This window comes from Apus apus, chromosome 1 (assembly GCF_020740795.1).
Source record: "Apus apus isolate bApuApu2 chromosome 1, bApuApu2.pri.cur, whole genome shotgun sequence".
NCBI lineage: Eukaryota > Metazoa > Chordata > Aves > Apodiformes > Apodidae > Apus > Apus apus.
The window spans coordinates 7,591,115-7,607,886 of record NC_067282.1 but is presented as its reverse complement, the minus strand read 5'-3'; the positions used below and the strand labels follow the sequence as shown (position 1 = coordinate 7,607,886).

The 16,772-nt window shown below is 43.1% G+C and overlaps 1 protein-coding gene across 2 annotated transcripts; it reads right to left on the bottom strand.

Moving 5' to 3' along the window:
• Positions 1–783: 783 nt before the first annotated feature.
• CCDC90B (coiled-coil domain containing 90B) lies at positions 784–16,770 on the bottom strand. Of its 2 annotated transcripts, XM_051620987.1 has the most exons (9): positions 16,655–16,770; positions 13,958–14,077; positions 10,382–10,485; positions 5,503–5,604; positions 4,845–4,886; positions 4,675–4,746; positions 4,538–4,591; positions 3,354–3,468; positions 784–2,173 (listed from the first exon to the last, which is right to left on the bottom strand). In XM_051620987.1, the coding sequence occupies exons 1-9, from the start codon at positions 16,755–16,757 to the stop codon at positions 2,118–2,120; spliced, it is 768 nt and encodes a 255-aa protein (XP_051476947.1). In that variant the 5' UTR covers positions 16,758–16,770; the 3' UTR covers positions 784–2,117. The 2 variants fall into 2 exon arrangements, with proteins under 2 accessions (XP_051476947.1, XP_051476957.1); XM_051620997.1 differs by lacking the exons at positions 10,382–10,485; positions 16,655–16,770 and having other exon boundaries at positions 13,958–14,045.
• Between the last annotated feature and the right edge of the window lie 2 nt (positions 16,771–16,772).

Below are 16,772 nucleotides of genomic sequence, written 5' to 3'. Positions count from 1 at the left end.
ACTGAAGAAAAATACATGGTTTTGTGTGCACAGACCGAGGGAGAGGGATGCTGAGTAACAGCATAAGCCTTCATACCAGAGTATCAAGAGAAATCCAGTTTCAAAAGTCCACTTCAGTGTATAGGGGATAATGTTGGTGAGAAGTTACAGCAAATGGGTATCTCAAGATATTCCACATCCAAGGAAGAGCAATGAAACTGATGAAGGGTTTGGAGCACAAGTTGTATGAGGAGCAGCTGAGGGGAGACCTTATTGCTCTAAAACTACCTGAAAGGCAGTTGCAGGGAGGTGGGGTTGATCCCTTTTCCCTAGTAACAAGTGATAGGACAAGAGGAAATGGCCTAAAGTTGCCAGGGGAGGTTTAGACTGGATATTAGGAAAAATTTCTTCACCTAAAGTGTTGTCAGGCACTGGAACAGCCTGCCCAGAAAAGTGGTGGAGTCACCATCCCTGGAGGTATTTAAAAGACATGTAGCTGTGGTGCTGAGGGACATGGTTTAGAGGTGGACTTGGCAGTGTCAGTTTTATGGCTGGATTTAATGATCCTAAAAGTCTTTTCCAAGCTAAATGACTCTATGATTCAGAGAACCTCAGAAGTGGTTATAGCTTACACAGAGGTGGATTTGTACACACAATGGGTCCAACAGCCACCAGCTGAGAGCATTGCTGCCACCACCTGCCTTCTGACACACACAGACAACAGAAGAAGCAGCCTCAGCTCCCAATACAATGGCACTGGGCCTGTTTACAGTCTGATAATCTGTATGCAGATCTCTCAGGTAGTCAGATAGCAACAGAAGAAATTATTTTTATTTTCCTAATTGAAGATGATAAATAATTTAATGCACAGAATAGAAGAACTGGCAAGATACCAGGAAGTTAAACTGTAAACAGAATAAAACTGCAATAAAAAAAAATTGCCACTAAAAGTACCACATCCTCTTTAGCTCACAAAGGGCCTACTCTTAAAAGTTTAATCTAGGAAGGTTTTTTTTTAATTATTATTTTATTAAAAGAATTAAACCAAGCATATGCATTTGTATTTAACAAGGTGTAACGGCTTCAGTTCTGGAAGGCATCCACCTGCCACGTCCCATCTCTGCAATGAGTTGAGAAGTCCTTGCAGGAGGTAGAGGGGTCCTCACCCGAAGTTAGGAGGCTCAATGTGTCCCACAGGATTACAGAACAGTCCAGAGGTGTGGAGATGGGAGAAGATCAGCACCACCACCACACTGGCACCACGGGGATGCTGAGTATTTCCGTGTTACAAGCCAGATCTTATGCCCAGAAAACATGTGAGGGTTTACTGGAAATGCTCTGCACTCCTTGAAGGGAGGAGTGAAGAGCTGTACAGAGTTGCTGAAAGTGGAGGCATTTCCCCTTGGAAAGACTTAAGAGAGAAGTTCTCCCATTCTGCTGACCTCTGGGTTTACAGAAATGGCAAGAGCTACTAAAAAATAAATCTACAGAGACATTTTAGTTCTACATGAGATTTTACATTTATGTAAACCAGTTTTCCAGAAAAACAAGGGTTCTTTAGTAAAGGCCTTGGAGTGTGTTTATATATAAGTAAAAAAAACCCCACAGGGCCAAGCTTCAATCTGTCATAAAATGGAGGAACAGACAGAAGGTAAAAATCCAGATCCCATATTTAAGATTAATTTACTTGGATCAGAGTAGATCTGTTGGAATCTAGCATTATTATTCCCATATTGGGAATACTGACTTGGAAACAGTATTCCCATTTCAAGGGCATATCTATTGTTTAATATTTCCATTTCAAGAGGAGCTGAGAGTGAGAACGTTTCTTTAAGAAGATTCCAAAAGAAACCAAAATTAATTCTAAAACATATTAGAACACTTCTGATTCAGCATAAGTCCTCTGAAATAAATACAGTCTTCAATAGGGGAACATGAAATATTACTATTTTCCAACTTCGCTCTCCCCAGTTATTCTGATCTTTAGTGTCACATATTAGAGCACATTTTTAGTGCACAGTAAGAATATCAAACCAAAAAGGTACCGAGGTTATCTACAGGGCAAACATGATTGTTGAACTGATGTTGCTTGGGTGACTTTCCTCCATCTGTACTTGGTGCAGTCATTCCATTTAGATCTATTTCCAGAACCTGTAAAATCCCAGTGCTATTGCTAAGCAAGTGAATACTGAGGCTGTTAAAAATAAAAATAAAAAAATAAAATAAAAAAGAAATAATTAGCTGAATGCTAAGTTGTATCACCTACGTATTTCTACATACAGGAAATTAACTGCAAACAGATGGAAGAATGATAACAACTGTCTCCTAAACTTAACAACTTAACAACTGTCTCCTAAAACTAACTGAATTGCTGCAGATGTGACAGAAAAATTTTAGAAGACAATGACTTGTCTTAGAGGTAACATTGCACTGCAGCTCTGCCCAGGTGTCAGATGGGAGGTCAAATTCAGCAGCCTGAGGAATTGTGTTTCCAAGGACACATCTAAGTAACTACAATAGGCTACAGTAACTTTTCCTGTTGTCACCCATCTATTGGAAATTGTATTACAGGAGAGATGGCTGTACCAGGTGTTGCCTTAGATGCAATTAAAATGATTTCCCACTGAAAAAAATGAACTGAAAATACGTGTCTGACACAACACTAGGATCTCTGAAGATGAGCTGTCTCAGATTTTTTAAGCTGCTGTTTCAATTAGTGTTAGAATAAAGCTAATTATGTTTCCCTTTAAACTTGTTCTCACTTACAATTCTAATGCATTACTCTCTTTTCATCCAGCTGCAATGCCATGAAATTTCACTGGTTATTGACATATTGAGAAGACAATCTCAGAACAGACTGAAATTTGTTCTGCTTGCCATGAGCAAGTACCAGTAACTGCCACACTGAAACTTATGTGTCCATGGAGGCAGAACTGGGCACTCTCAGACTACTGCTGAATATCAGAAAACTTTCAGGGTAACTTCAGTAAGCTCAGGAGAGTGGCTGGAGCAATCCTGTCACATCAGTAGCTGCCCTGCAGCAAGCAGAGGTACTGTCAGACTAGGCAAGGTATTTAGGCCTCTTTCCTACTCTTTAAAAAAGATATTAAAAAATCATGTCCATGTTCCTCCTACTGCCCATTCAGGGAGCAATTCCAGTCCAACAGCAGCAGTGTCTGCACGTTCCCACCTCTCCTGTGTTCTCTGTCACATTTCTTGCAAGTGGGGAGGATCCCATCTTCCCCCTTCCCCTGAGTCCCAGTTATCTGCTGTTACACAACTGACTTCTTGAATTTACTTTGCATATGTTCTTGAATAGATATTTATACATCCAAAATACAGCACTGGTACTCACCTCCTTGCCTACCACATACCTGCCAAATAACGTATTGTCTCAAGTTTATTCGATTCCATGAGTGTTTTTAAGGAAGCTATTTCAGTGTCAATTTTATTACTGATTTCTGAAATGACACTGTTGGTACTTGAGTCCTGAAATATTAAAAAATACAGTATATTTGACAATGATCTCTAGCACTTTCAGTTTTCCAAAGCCAAACAAAAATACCATGCTAGCAGCTACATGAAAGAGAAACAAAATTTCCAATGTATCACTGAAGTAAAATACATAACTGCTAAGAGACCTCAGCAGACATAGAACAGTGTTTAATACAATCCAGGAATATTAAAAAGAGAGACAGAACAGAGAAAACTCCCATCATACAGATTTTTGTCCCTAATATCACAGAATTCTTGAGGCTGGAACGACCCCTGAGATCATCAAGTCCAGCCTATGACCTAACACCACCAAACTGGCTAGACCATGGCATTAAGTAGCCACATTCAGCCTTTCCTTGAACACCTCCAGGGATGGTGACTCCACACTTCCATTTCAATGTCTGATCACCTTTTCCATGAGGAAGTGCTTCCTAATATTCAACCTAAACCTCCCCTGATGCAGCTTCAGGCCGTGCCCTCTCCTCCTGTCACTAGCTGCCTGGGAGAAGAGCCCGATCCCCACCTCACTATGACCTCCCTTCAGGTAGTTGTAGAGAGTGCAAGTGCCTCCTAAAGGAGGCTTGATCCAGTACAGAGATGTATCCAGAAATGTTTTGCAAAACAAAGGCTTAAGAATTCACAAGCCATACCCAGAAAAGGGAGGACATGCTGAGGATGAGACATGTCTTCAGCACCCACCAGCAGCTCTGGGGACTTCCAACCCTTGAAACACTTGCTCGGCCGTAGGCACATGAACCATCCCTCCAGTACAGCTGATCAGCTCATCTGTCAACACCAGGCAGGGCAGCAGGACAGCGCCCATCCCACCTCTAAAGGCCTCCACTAAGATACTCAAGGAACAAGAGACAAGGCTCGTGTTCCTCCTCCCACTCAAGCCTACCTGGCTGCAAATCCCACAGACCCCAGCAATGGACACGGTGCCACCTTCTGCTTTACCATGTTCAAAACTCCAGTGACTTTCAGCGAAACTCTGGGGGTTACACAACATGCAAGACACAACTGTGTCCTGCTCAGTATACACCAAGATTTGTTCAAGACTTACTTTTTTATGGAACTCTGTAGTGGCTTCCATCAGTTTTCTCTCCTGATCTGTAAACTGTGGATAAAAGATAAACAACAACTGTAGTAATGGAAAAGAAGACACAGAACTGACAGGGCTGCCATCACAGACCAGCTCACCATATCTGTCACTCTGCTCCTTTCCAGGTTTATGTCCAGCTTGCTGTCAGCTCGGATTTTACCAGTTTCATTCTTCAAAGCAAATAAAGATTATGAAAACAACTACTTACTTTCCCTCATAGGAGTGTGTAGGTGTGGCTTGCGACAGTAGGTACTTGCTGTTTACTTACCAACAGGTGCTGTTTCACTTGATCTAATTCAATTTTCATTTTCTAAGTGCAGAAGGGAAAAAAAAAATTGTACAAGATTAGGAAACTGCTGAATGAGCTAATCAGTCCTGTAAGTGTCACCGCCAGGTGCACACAATGACTCTTCTGTCATTTTTCTCCCAGTGGGGCAATTTGTTCTTGATTAAATATCCTAACTGGTGTATTCAATCTGCATGGCCATATATAATCTGTTGGGAATTTTGCTCAAAATAATGGGATTATTTTGTAACAATGCTTATCTTGTTATTTTGAGCCTAAAGGCAGCAGAAAAATGCCAAAATGCTGTCAAGCAAAACCCAAGCATGTTTCAATCACCAGTTACTAAACTGTCACAAAGAAATGCCTGACTATTCTCCTTGCATTATGTGGTTAATAGTGACAACACTCACCCAAAATCACCCTTCAAAAAAATTACAGATGATTCTAGGATATGTATTTTTTTTTTAACAGAAGAACTGAGCAAGTCTCACAACATTAAATATATTTTGATGTGATCACAGGTAATATACAAACACTTTAACTCTGATAAAAGCATCCATAACTATTTTTACATCCATACTTTTTCCACACCTGTTGTATATTACAATTGAACTGCTTAATTAGAAATATTTATTAGTACCTCATTCTCTGCTCTCAAGTTTGCAAATTCACTTTTCTCCAGGATGACCATGTCTTTTCGAATGGAGTCCAAATGTGCCATTATCTGCTGTAAAGTTATTTCCTTAGGAACAATAAAACATGTCAATGATGAAGTTTCACACCTACTCTTAAGTAAAGATTTTTATGTCTGAAATTATGAAATTAGCTACTGCAAAGCACAATGGGAAGACTCTTCAACAAGAAAGCAACTGAAACACAGAATTTTATAGCTGCAATTTGAGACTCAAGAGGTTTAGGTTTGGGGCTTTTTCTGTTGTTTTAATACAGTAACTCTGAATTTAAAGCCTGAGATGTTATTGTCCAAGGAACTATGAACTTAAATAGACCTGGAACTTCAGGCTAATCCTTCATTCTCTTTGATTTTCAACGAACATTCAGCAACCTATAAAGCATTAACTGCTTATTTGAATCCAGCTCCTAAGGAAGCACTTCAGTTTCTTGCCCACAAAGTCATTACAAGCCAAGACTTAATGACACTCTTTCCAGCATTAAAGTCTGAGGGGCCGTAGTAAAACATCTGGAAAGTGATACTCCCTTAAGTTACCATGCTAATTATTTAGCATGGAAAGTGACATATCACTCTGCTTTTAAAGCTGAGAGCCAGCAGAATGAAGGGCTACAAGGCTCTCAGAACCTGTGGTGAACTAAATTTTTTAAAATATGCCCTGACTTCCACTAAAGCTTGAAGCCTGACTCCTTCATTGAACACAATGAATATATTGCAATTTCTGAGAAAACTTCACTTTTATTTACAATGAGGACCTAATTAGCCTCATCCCATCTTAAATCACTCAGCCTCAACACTGACTACACTATAAGAACAAGTGTTCCTGCTTAACACAATTCCATGCAGATTATATTTGGGATACTGACTTGCTTTATACATATGATAGGACCACCCAAAATAAGTATTTCCATTTTGATGGAAAAAAAAAATAAACAGAGGAACAAAAGATCCTGTCTTTCTCTGAAACTTACATAGAATCACAGAATGGTAGAGGCTGGAAGGGACCTCAGGAGATCATTGAGTCCAACCCCCCTGCCAGAGCAGGACCACCACACAATCTAGGCAGGTCACACAGAAACGCATCCAGACCGGTCTTGAAAGTCTCCAGAGAAGGAGACTCCACAACCTGTTTGGGCAGCCTGTCCCAGGGCTCTGTAACCCTTACAGTAAAGAAGTTCTTCCTCATGTTGAGGTGGAACTTTCTGTGCTCTAGTTTGCATCCATTGCCCCTCATCCTATCATAGGGCATGACAGAAAAGAGATTGGTTCCTCCTTCTTGACCCTTCTCTTCTCTAGACTAAACAGCCCCAGGTGTCTCAGCCTTTCCTCATATGACAGATCACATAATCATCCTTGTAGCCTCCATTGGACTCTCTCAAGTAAAACCCTGTCCCTCTTGATCTGGGGAGCCCAGAGCTGGACACAACACTCCAGGTGGGGTCTCACTAGGGCAGATCAGAGGGGGAGGAGAACCTCCCTTGACCTGCTGGACACATTCCTCTTAATGCACCCCAGGATACCATTGGAACTTCTTGGCCACAAGGGCACATTGCTGCCCTATGGATAACCTATTGTCCACTAGGACTCCAAGGTCCTTCTTGGAGCTGCTTTCTAGCAGGTCAGCTCCTAACCTGTACTGCTGCATGGTGTTGTTCCTTCCCAGGTACAGGACTTTATTCTTGTTAAACCTCATTAGGTTCCTCTTTGCCCAGCTCTCCAGTCTGCCCAAATCTCACTGAATGGCAGCACAACCTTCAGGTGAAGCAGCCAATCCTCCCAGCTTTGTGTCATCAGCAAACTTGCTGGGTAGACACTCTGTCCCCTCATCCAAGTTGTTGATGAAGATGTTGAACAGGACTGGACCCAGCACTGACCCCTGGGAGACTCCACTAGTTACAAGTCTGCATCTGGACTCTGAACCATTGATCACCACCCTCTGGGCTCTATTGTGTAGCCAGTTCTTCATCCATCTCACTGTCCATTCTTCTGTCCCACATTTCCTGAGCTTGCTCATGAGGATTTTATGGGAGACAGTGTCAAAAGGCTTGCTAAGGTCAAGGTAGACAACATCCATTGGTCTCCCTGCATCTATCCATTCAGTCACATCATAGAAGACTATCAGACTAGTCAAGCATGATTTTTCCCTTGAAAAATCCATGCTGGCTACTCCTGATAACTTAATTTTCTTCCATGTGCTTAGAGATGATCTCCAGAATGATCTGTTCCATCATTTTTCTAGGGGTGGAGGTGAGGCTGGCTGGTTTGTAGTTTCCTGGATCTTCCTTCTTGCCCTTTTTGAAGACTGGAGTGACACTGGCTTTTCTTCAGTCCTCAGGCACGTCTCCTCTTTGCAATGATCTTTAGAGTGTGATGGAGATGGAGAGTGGTAGAGCAACAACATCATCCAGCTCTCTCAGCACTCGTGGGTGCATCCTGTCGGGGCCCATGGATTTATGTATGTTCAGTTTACCCAACTGATCTCTAAGCCTCACTGACCAGTGGAGAGCCAGCCCTCCTCCAGGCCTTCTCTCTTACATCCAGGGTCTGGGAGTCACAAGGGTTGGTTTCACGAGTAAAGACAGAAACAAAGAAAGCATTCAGCAACTCTGCCTTCTCTGCAGACTCCTCTCCCAGGGCTCCCCCCTCACTCAGCAGTGAGCCCACATTTTCCCAGTTCTTCCTTTCACCACTGATGTATTTGAAGAAGCCCTTCTTGTTCTCTTTTCCTTCCTTAGCCAGGTTTAGGTCTAAGAGGACTTTGGCCTTTCTTGTTGCCTTCCTACATACCCTGACAACATTCCTGTAGTTCTCCCAAGTGACAAGTCACTTCTTCTGCAAACTGTAAATTTCTTTCTTCCATGAGACCTTCCTCAGGAGCTCCCTGCTCATTCACACAGGTCTCTTTCCTCCTCTACCCAATTTTTTACTCAAAGCAATGTACCTATTTTGAGCTTGAAGGAAGTGACTCTCTTTGCCCCCCCTACCTTCCAGTGTCTTAGCCCACAGGATTCCTGCAAGCAGATCTTTCAAGAGTACAAAGTTACAGAAAAAAGTTAGATTTTTCATTAAGAATAAATGCCAATAAGATAATAATCTGTTGGAAGTAAGGCTCAGCACCCAAAATAGCAATGAATGAGCAATTCCATTAACTCCCTGAAGAAGACTGACATGTAATTTCAGCTTGCACAGCCTTCCTGAGTAATTATTAAAACCATTACTGTGCATCAGAGCTTTATTATCCCGGCCCAGATGTCTAGCCTACAAGAAAACCTAAAATTCTTTCTATTTTGGCAGTTTGTTAAAATGAAACTTGTCACTATCTCTATTATCAACAGAAAAACCAGCCACGCTACTTCAAGTGATTCACTGCCTCCAGAGATGTCCACCAACATGAGCCTGAATATCTAAGATGACACTTTGATGCTTTGCTGTAGAGCAGGCTGAGGTGCTGACCTGACAAACAGCGAAGTTTATACAAGTAATTCAGAGCCCCCCTCTGTCCCCAAGGGCACATGACACGCCACAGTTTATGTCCAGGTGGCTAGAATCTCTTCCTCCTGAATCAAGGTGGCTCTGTCCACCCTGCCTGGTGGGAACAGCTCCTGGCACTGCACTTTCACGTAAGGCTGCATCAAAAGAAGTGTGGCCAGGAGATCAAGAGATTCTGCCCCTCTACTCTGCCCTGGTGAGATCTCACCTGGAGCACAGTGTCCATCTCCGGAGTCCCCAGCAGAAGAAGGATCTGTTGGAGAGAGTCCAGAGAAGGGCCACAAAGATGATCAAAAGGCTGGAGCAGCTCTACTATGAAGACAGGCTGAGGGAGCTGGGGCTGTTCAGCCTGAAGAGAAGACTCCTGGGGGACCTTAGAGCGACTTTCCAATACCTGAAAGGGGCCTATAAGAAAGCTGGGGAAGAGCTGTTCACTAGGGCATGTAATGACAGGACAAGGGGTAATGGTTTCAAGCTAGAAAAGGGTAGATTTAGGTTGGACATGAGGAAAAAGTTCTTTAATATGAGGGTGGTGAATCACTGGAACAGGTTGCCTAGAGAGGTGGTGGGGGTCTCATCCCTGAAGACATTCAAGGTCAGGCTTACTGGAGCTCTGAGCAATCTGTTCTAGTTGGAGATATCCCTGCTTATTGTAGGAGGGTTGCAGTTGATGACCTCTAGAGGTCCCTTCCTACCCAAGACATTCTGTGATTCTATAAACTGTGTCCAGGTCAGGGAGACCAAGAGCTGGCACAGGGCAAAATCAAGCCAAGGTGCTGCACTCTGGATGACCATGTGGTGATGGTTGTGCCCACACCCTAACCATGGTTAGCTTGTACTACAGATGTAGCTTTAGAGACTGAAATGCAGAGTAAAATAATTAAATAATTTTAACAGTAGTTCTTGGTTTATGAATAGGAAAATAGGAAACATACAGTGTATCTCAGAGCTGACGTAATTACTGAAGTCAATACAAATACTGACAGTTTTCTGCTGTTTCAGATGGGTCTGTTACATCACAGGAAGCCCTCCTTGAATCTCTCTCCCACCCTCAACTGGTGCAAAGGACAGTGAAAAGTTTGAATTCACCTTAGGGCTTTTCAGCAGCAAATGATGCAATCTCTGCATGACACTTGTGTATTGTGGCTGCACTCAGAGAACACTCCTGTGTGATGAAAGGTGCAAGATCTTACTATTCTTAATACCACCCCAAAACTCAGGAAAACCTGTCTCAGTGGAGTGTTTATAGTGCTACAGAGAGTTGCTCATTTGTCCTTTAAATGTGCAAATAGGAACCATTCAAGTAACAGTGCTAAATAGGTACACCACTGGTTCTGTTTACCTGCTGAGCCTGTGTAACCATGTCCTTATAGACTGTGTCTAAGCTGACATTTGACAGAGTTATCAGTGCTGATACGATGGTCTCTGCTTGCTCCTTCCCGAAGCCTGGAAGACAATTGAAGGATGACAAGGTAAGGTAGCACTAGAGAGATGGATGAAGAGAAGAGCAAGAGGTATGTAATAAACCGGGTCACTCAAGTGCTGTATCCAACTACAGTGGCAAATGGGAAGTCACAGTTACTGAAAATCATAGAATCATGGAATGGTTTGAGCTGGAAGGGACCTGGAAGATCACCTAGGTCCAACCCCCCTGCATGGGCAGGGACACCTCCCACTATAACAGGCTGCCCAAAGCTTCATCCAACCTGGCCTTGAACACTTCCAGGGATGGGGCATCCACAGCTTCTCTGGACAACCTGTTCCAGTGTCTCACCATCCTGACACTAAATAATTTCCTCCTAATGTCTAACCTAAATCTCCCCTCTTCCAGTTTAACACAATTATCCCTTGTCCTCTCACTACAAGCCCTTGCAAAAAGTCCCTCCCCAGCTTTCCTGAAAAACTGACAGTGAGGAGCCAGGCACTGTGACTTTTAACTAGAAAAAAGAGATTTAATGCTGCAAAACCCTGAAGCACATTAATTTTTAAAATACTGAAATAGTTTATGCATGCAACTGACAGGATGACCAAATTTCTGTACAATGTTTAACTCTTCATGCATTATAAAATAACCCAGCAAAACTTTATAATGAACTTCCACAAATTCTGTGAAAACCAAACTTACCTGGAGCTATAAAACATGTATCCTACAGCATAATAAAATTCAAAGGTAAGCCTGAATATACTGAAATTGTTCAGCACAGATACCAGCACATGCAAAGCTGATTTTGAAACTGCTGCAGAATTAATTAAAACTGGGATCTTTGCTTTCTGATTACAAAAATTACCATCAGTCCATAGGCTGGTGCAATTTTGAAGCATTAAAGATGATGTGCAGAAAAACAACTGTTATTTTAGCCATATCTGATCCAGTGCTGAGTTTCTGCCCTGAAGATTTATTTCCAGCAATCTCACTGACATGTTGTACTTGAACTGGCCCATTTTATAAAGTGGGATCACTTAACATTTTGTTGAAAAATGCTTTCAAGCCCAGCTATTTAGAGAAATAGGCCACTGCTCCCTTGTAAAATATGGGTACTGTCAAGCTGCACCATTGGTTTGCATTACTAAAAAAGCTACACATGCTCTGACAGTTCCTCTCCCCTGAGAGGTGCATTACTTCAGTTCCTCTGAATTTTCAGGGTTACTTTGGTTTCTGCTAATTCAGTGTTTTGTTCCTCCTCTACAGCAGGAACTGTCCTTGTTACAAGGAAGTTTAGAAAACACTGAGAAATTAATACAAGTAAGAGAACAGAGGCTGAAAATTGCCTGCAGCAAGTTTTGAGAAAAACTAAATGCCTCTCCCACTTCTGTGGTATGTACAGGTTTTAAGACAGAGTCCTGTCACTGTAGTCCTGGAGTATTTGTAGAAGTTATGCAACAAACTAATCTAAATAATTTATAATTATGCTAAACTAATTAACTTATTCTGAACTAAAAACACAGTGCACCAGCACCAGACAGACTTCAGCCCATGAATTCTACAGGAACTCTAAGAGCAAGCAGCTGGGAACAAGTAACATTTCACAGCCCACCTTGGTGACCTGAGGTTTGGAAAATGGTAAGAATGATGCTCAGCCTTAAAAACAGTGGTTCCAGAGAAATGCTGGGAACTACAGGCTGACAAGACTGACGTGCATGAAAAAAAAAATCTTGTTAGTAGATTGCTAGGTGTCTTTTAACTCTTAATACGTATTATTATTAGACCCACACAGTGGAAAAAATCCTAACCTCAGCTTGGGTAAAGTTCCTACTGTCACACAGGAGAAAGACAGTGGAATTTTAAGATAGTTGAACAACTCCTCATCGCAGTAAAAACATGGAGCTGTTGGACAGGGTCCAGAGAAGGGCCACAAAGATGATCAAAAGGCTGGAGCAGCTCTACTATGAAGAGAGGCTGAGGGAATTGGGGCTCTTCAGCCTGGAGAAGAGGAGGCTCCAGGGAGACCTCTGAGCACCTTCCAGTACCTGAAGGGGCTACAGGAAATCTGGGCAGGGACTCTTCATCAGAGAGGGCAGCGATAGCACATGGGGTAATGGTTTTAAACACTGAAAGAAGGGAGATCTATGTTAGACATCAGGAAGAAATTCTTCACCCTGAGGGGAGGAAGGCACTGGAATAGGTTGCCCAGGGAGGTTGTGGAAGCCCCCTCCTTGAAGATGTTCAAGGCCAGGTTGGATGGGGCTTGTGCAGCCTGGTCTAGTGGGAGGTGTTCCTGCTCATAGCAGGCAGGCTGGAACCTGCTGATCTTTAAGGTTCCTTCCAACCTTAACCATTCTATGAGACTTGCTAGTCTGATGAAGAGATCAGCTCAATCCTTAGAGAGGATCAATAACCTTTTGGAATTACTAAGGAACAGAGAACAAAATACATGTAACATTAAGTCACTGTTCAAATCACAGGACATTCAGTTATCAAATAGTGCCCGCAGCTTTGCTCCCTTTCCTTTGAGACAGGATGTGATAGAAGATTTATAGAAGGGCATCATGAGTGATAAAAGCTACAGAAAAGCTACTGCTGAAGGAAATTCTCAACACGCTAGGATTCATCTGTTTGGGAAAGAATGATGGGAGAATATGACAGAAGTTTATATAATCATGAGTGACGTAAGAGTTCAAATGTTCATTCCCTCTTCCCACAAGAGCTTAGCAGGCATCAAATTAACCTTGCAGAAGCCAGGTTCTGCACAGAAAAAAGGAGTGGTTGTCTGAAACTCCATGAGAAAGGATGTTTTGACCACTCTAATCAGTTTAGAGTGGTCCAGGGACTGAATAAGCTTGTGAAAGAAACCTCCTAAAGGTTATTAAAACTCACATCTGACTAAATACCTGCAGTGTGAAAGCGACTGGAGGCTTACAAACTACAGGGGTGTGTGTCACATACATTTGCCTCGTTTTAACACTCTCTGTGGGCACTGGCACAAGACAGAACCCAGGCCAGATGGACACCTCACCTGACTTCAGATAGCCACACCCACAAAATACAAGTGCAGGTATTAACAACGTATCACAGACTACTCTGCTACAAATAACTCTAGTCAGAAAAACCAGCTTTAGTTACTGTCAGCAGACTAGTAAAAGGACCTTTTATTAAAGCTGCTTTTTCTGCTTTTTTTCTAAAAAATAGTTAACTGTTGTCACTTTCCATTTGTTACACGCATTATGTTCCCTGCCTGTAAGACAGGATATAAACTTGCCTGCAGATACAAGAAAGGTAAATCTACTGTAACAGTTTATTTCTCTGGTCATAGAGGCATAGAACAATGTTAGATGCCTTCTCCTTCACCAGCCTCCTCAAGAGGCTGTCAAAACATTTTATAACACCAAGTATTGGTACTGTGGGAGAACTGACAGCACTCCAAGTTATGGTACTTAAACTCTGTGTGTTCCTTGGAATTACTTCTCAGATATCACTTACCATGGGCTTCTAGATCCCGCACTAGAGCATGGGTATCAAAAGTCACCTTCCTCTGCTCCAGGGGAGTGATCTCCACTCTTCTGACATCATACGAGTTCCTAAGGAGCGTGGCAGCAAAGCCTGGAATCACAACATGTGATTTAAACTTAACCTGATTGGTTTATCATGCAATAGAGTAATATCAATTTCTTTCATCATAGCAAAGCTGCATGGAGGTTGCAACAAAAAGCTGGGTCCAGCATGTCAGAAACCATCAATCCCTTTTCCATAGGACATCTATACCAACTAGGACTTGCACATCAATCTTAAGTACATAATCAGGAAGCCACGCATCCTGGCACACCAGAAATAAAACATCTGTTTTGTAATATTGGAGAAACATCACTTAAATCATGTTCCTGCTTTTTAAAACACCACCAGTTCTAACACACAGCAAATTTCTGCTGGTTACAGCTACCATCGTTATCGTCAAATCACAGAATGTCTTGGGTTGGAAAGAACTTCTAAAGGTCATTTAGTCCAACCCCCCTGTAATAAGCTGGGACATCTCACATTTGAACACATTAATTAGGTTCTTCACAGAATCCCTCAATCCAATCACCTTCTTTTTACACTTTCTTCTCTCACTGCCCTTTCCAGCAAGAAGAGTGCCACAAGCAAAGGGAAATCACAGAATCACAGAATGTCAGGGGTTGGAAGGGATGTCTGAAGATCATTGACTCCAACCCCTCTGCCAGAGCAGGGGGAAAAAGAAACAACAACAAAACAACCACAAATACACCAAACAAACAATCAGGGCAGATCACTCAGAAAGGCATCCAGACAGGTCTTGAAAGTCTCCAGAGAAGGAGACTCCACAACCTCTCTGGGCAGCCTATTCAGGGCTTTGTAACCCTCACAGTAAAGAAGTTTTTCCTTGTGTTGAGGTGGAACTTCCTGTGCTCTAGTTTGCAACCCCTGCCCCTCATCCTATCACAGGGCACAAGTGAAAAGAGCTTGTCCCTGCCTTCTTGATGGCCTCATGTGTTTATAGACATTAATTAGATCCCCCCATAGTCTTCTCCTCTCTAGACTGAAAAGCCCCAGATCTCTCAGCCTTTCCTTGTAAAGCAGGTGTTCCAGTCTGGAAACTAGAAGGTTTTTTATTTTAGGAAGATGTGCAAATCTAACATTCAGAATCAATTTGTTAGTTCACCAGGAAGGTAACTGGGAAAAAAACTGACATGATGTCTACACCTAATACCTCAGAGATGAGTATTATTTAAAGATCCACCTTATTTATTAGGTGAATGACTTCTCACAAGATGTTGTTTAATTGCTTTTCCTACTTGACTTCAAGCATATTTTCCTTTCCTCTTATCTTTGAGGGGCTCTGCATATTACAGATTTTGTTCTGATACAGTCTTTGTTATCTAAGGCCTGTTACCTTCTAAATCCATGCTTATCCAAAACCATTCTCACTGCTAGCCCTCTACCTTAACCAAAATGTTGTCCTGTGTCTTATCTAGATCTTTACTCAAAAGCTTTATGTCATTTAAACAACAAGTAAGTTACATTGTGCTATCGTGAGATAAAACAAGGTATGTGCTATCTTGTCATTACTCAGAAGTGATTATAACTAAGCCAGCTGTAGTATCCCAGTCTGTATAAAATTGAAGATTAAAAAGACAAAGGACTGATGTGTGTTTGAATGCATAAACAATAATACTATGTACAAATATTTTAAAATAACTCTAAAATTTACTGTGGGATAAAATGATCTTTTTCTACAGAGTCCTAATGGTTTTTCAACATACAGCACAGCTTTTTGTGGTCTAAATGTGTTGGTGGATTTTTTTTTCTTTGAACAGATACACTAGAGCCATTCTCTCAGAAAACCTGGTATTACAACATGATGCTTCTGGTTGCCTTGACATGCTGCTTTTCCCCCTGTCGCTTCACTCACGGAATCACAGAAAAGACCTTTAAGATCACCAAGTCCAGCCCATAACCCAACACCACCACATCAGCCAGACCATGGCACTAAGTGCCACATACAGCCTTTCCTTGAAGATATCCAGGGATGGTGTCTCCACCACTTCCCTGGGAAGTCCATTCCAATATCTACTCACCCTCTCCATGAGGAAGTACTTCCTAATATCCAACCTAAACCTCCCCTGGAGCAACTTGAGGCCAGGCCCTCTTGTCTTGTTGCTAGCTGCCTGGAAAAAGAGCCCAGCCCCAACCTGACTACAACCTCCCTTCAGGCAGTTGAACAGAGTGATAAGGTTCCCCCTGAGCCTCCTCTTCTCCAGGCTAAAGAGCAGACTCAGAGGGGACCTGACCACTCTCTAATCACTGCTGTGTTCCTGCCTGGATGCGCTGCTCTCAGCCCACAGCTGCCCTCAGAACTCACTGATGTTTCCACGGACCGCAGCCGAGATCCCGTTTTGGGACGCCTTTCCGCACCCCTTGGGTAACTCTCACTGCCCTTCCCGTCTCAACCTTTCTCTGTCAGCCCACAGAGCTGCTCTTGCCTGGCTCCCGTTACAGCCCCAAGGCAGGCAACGAGCCCAGCCCGCCGACCGCCCTGCGCGGCCTCCAGCGCGGCCCAAGGGCCCAGGTGACCCCACCCCACAGCGGGCGGCCTCGCGCAGCTCCTGGCACCCCGGGAGCCGCTGCCGCCTGGCTCCCCGCGGGCCCTCCGGCCGCTCTCACCTCTCCGCGGCACCGGGGACGGCAGGCCCCGCCGCGGGAGCGCGCCCGGCCCGTTCCCACCGGCCCAGCCGAGCAGCGCGGCGCCGCGCACGGCCCCCCTCATGGCGGCGCCAGCCCG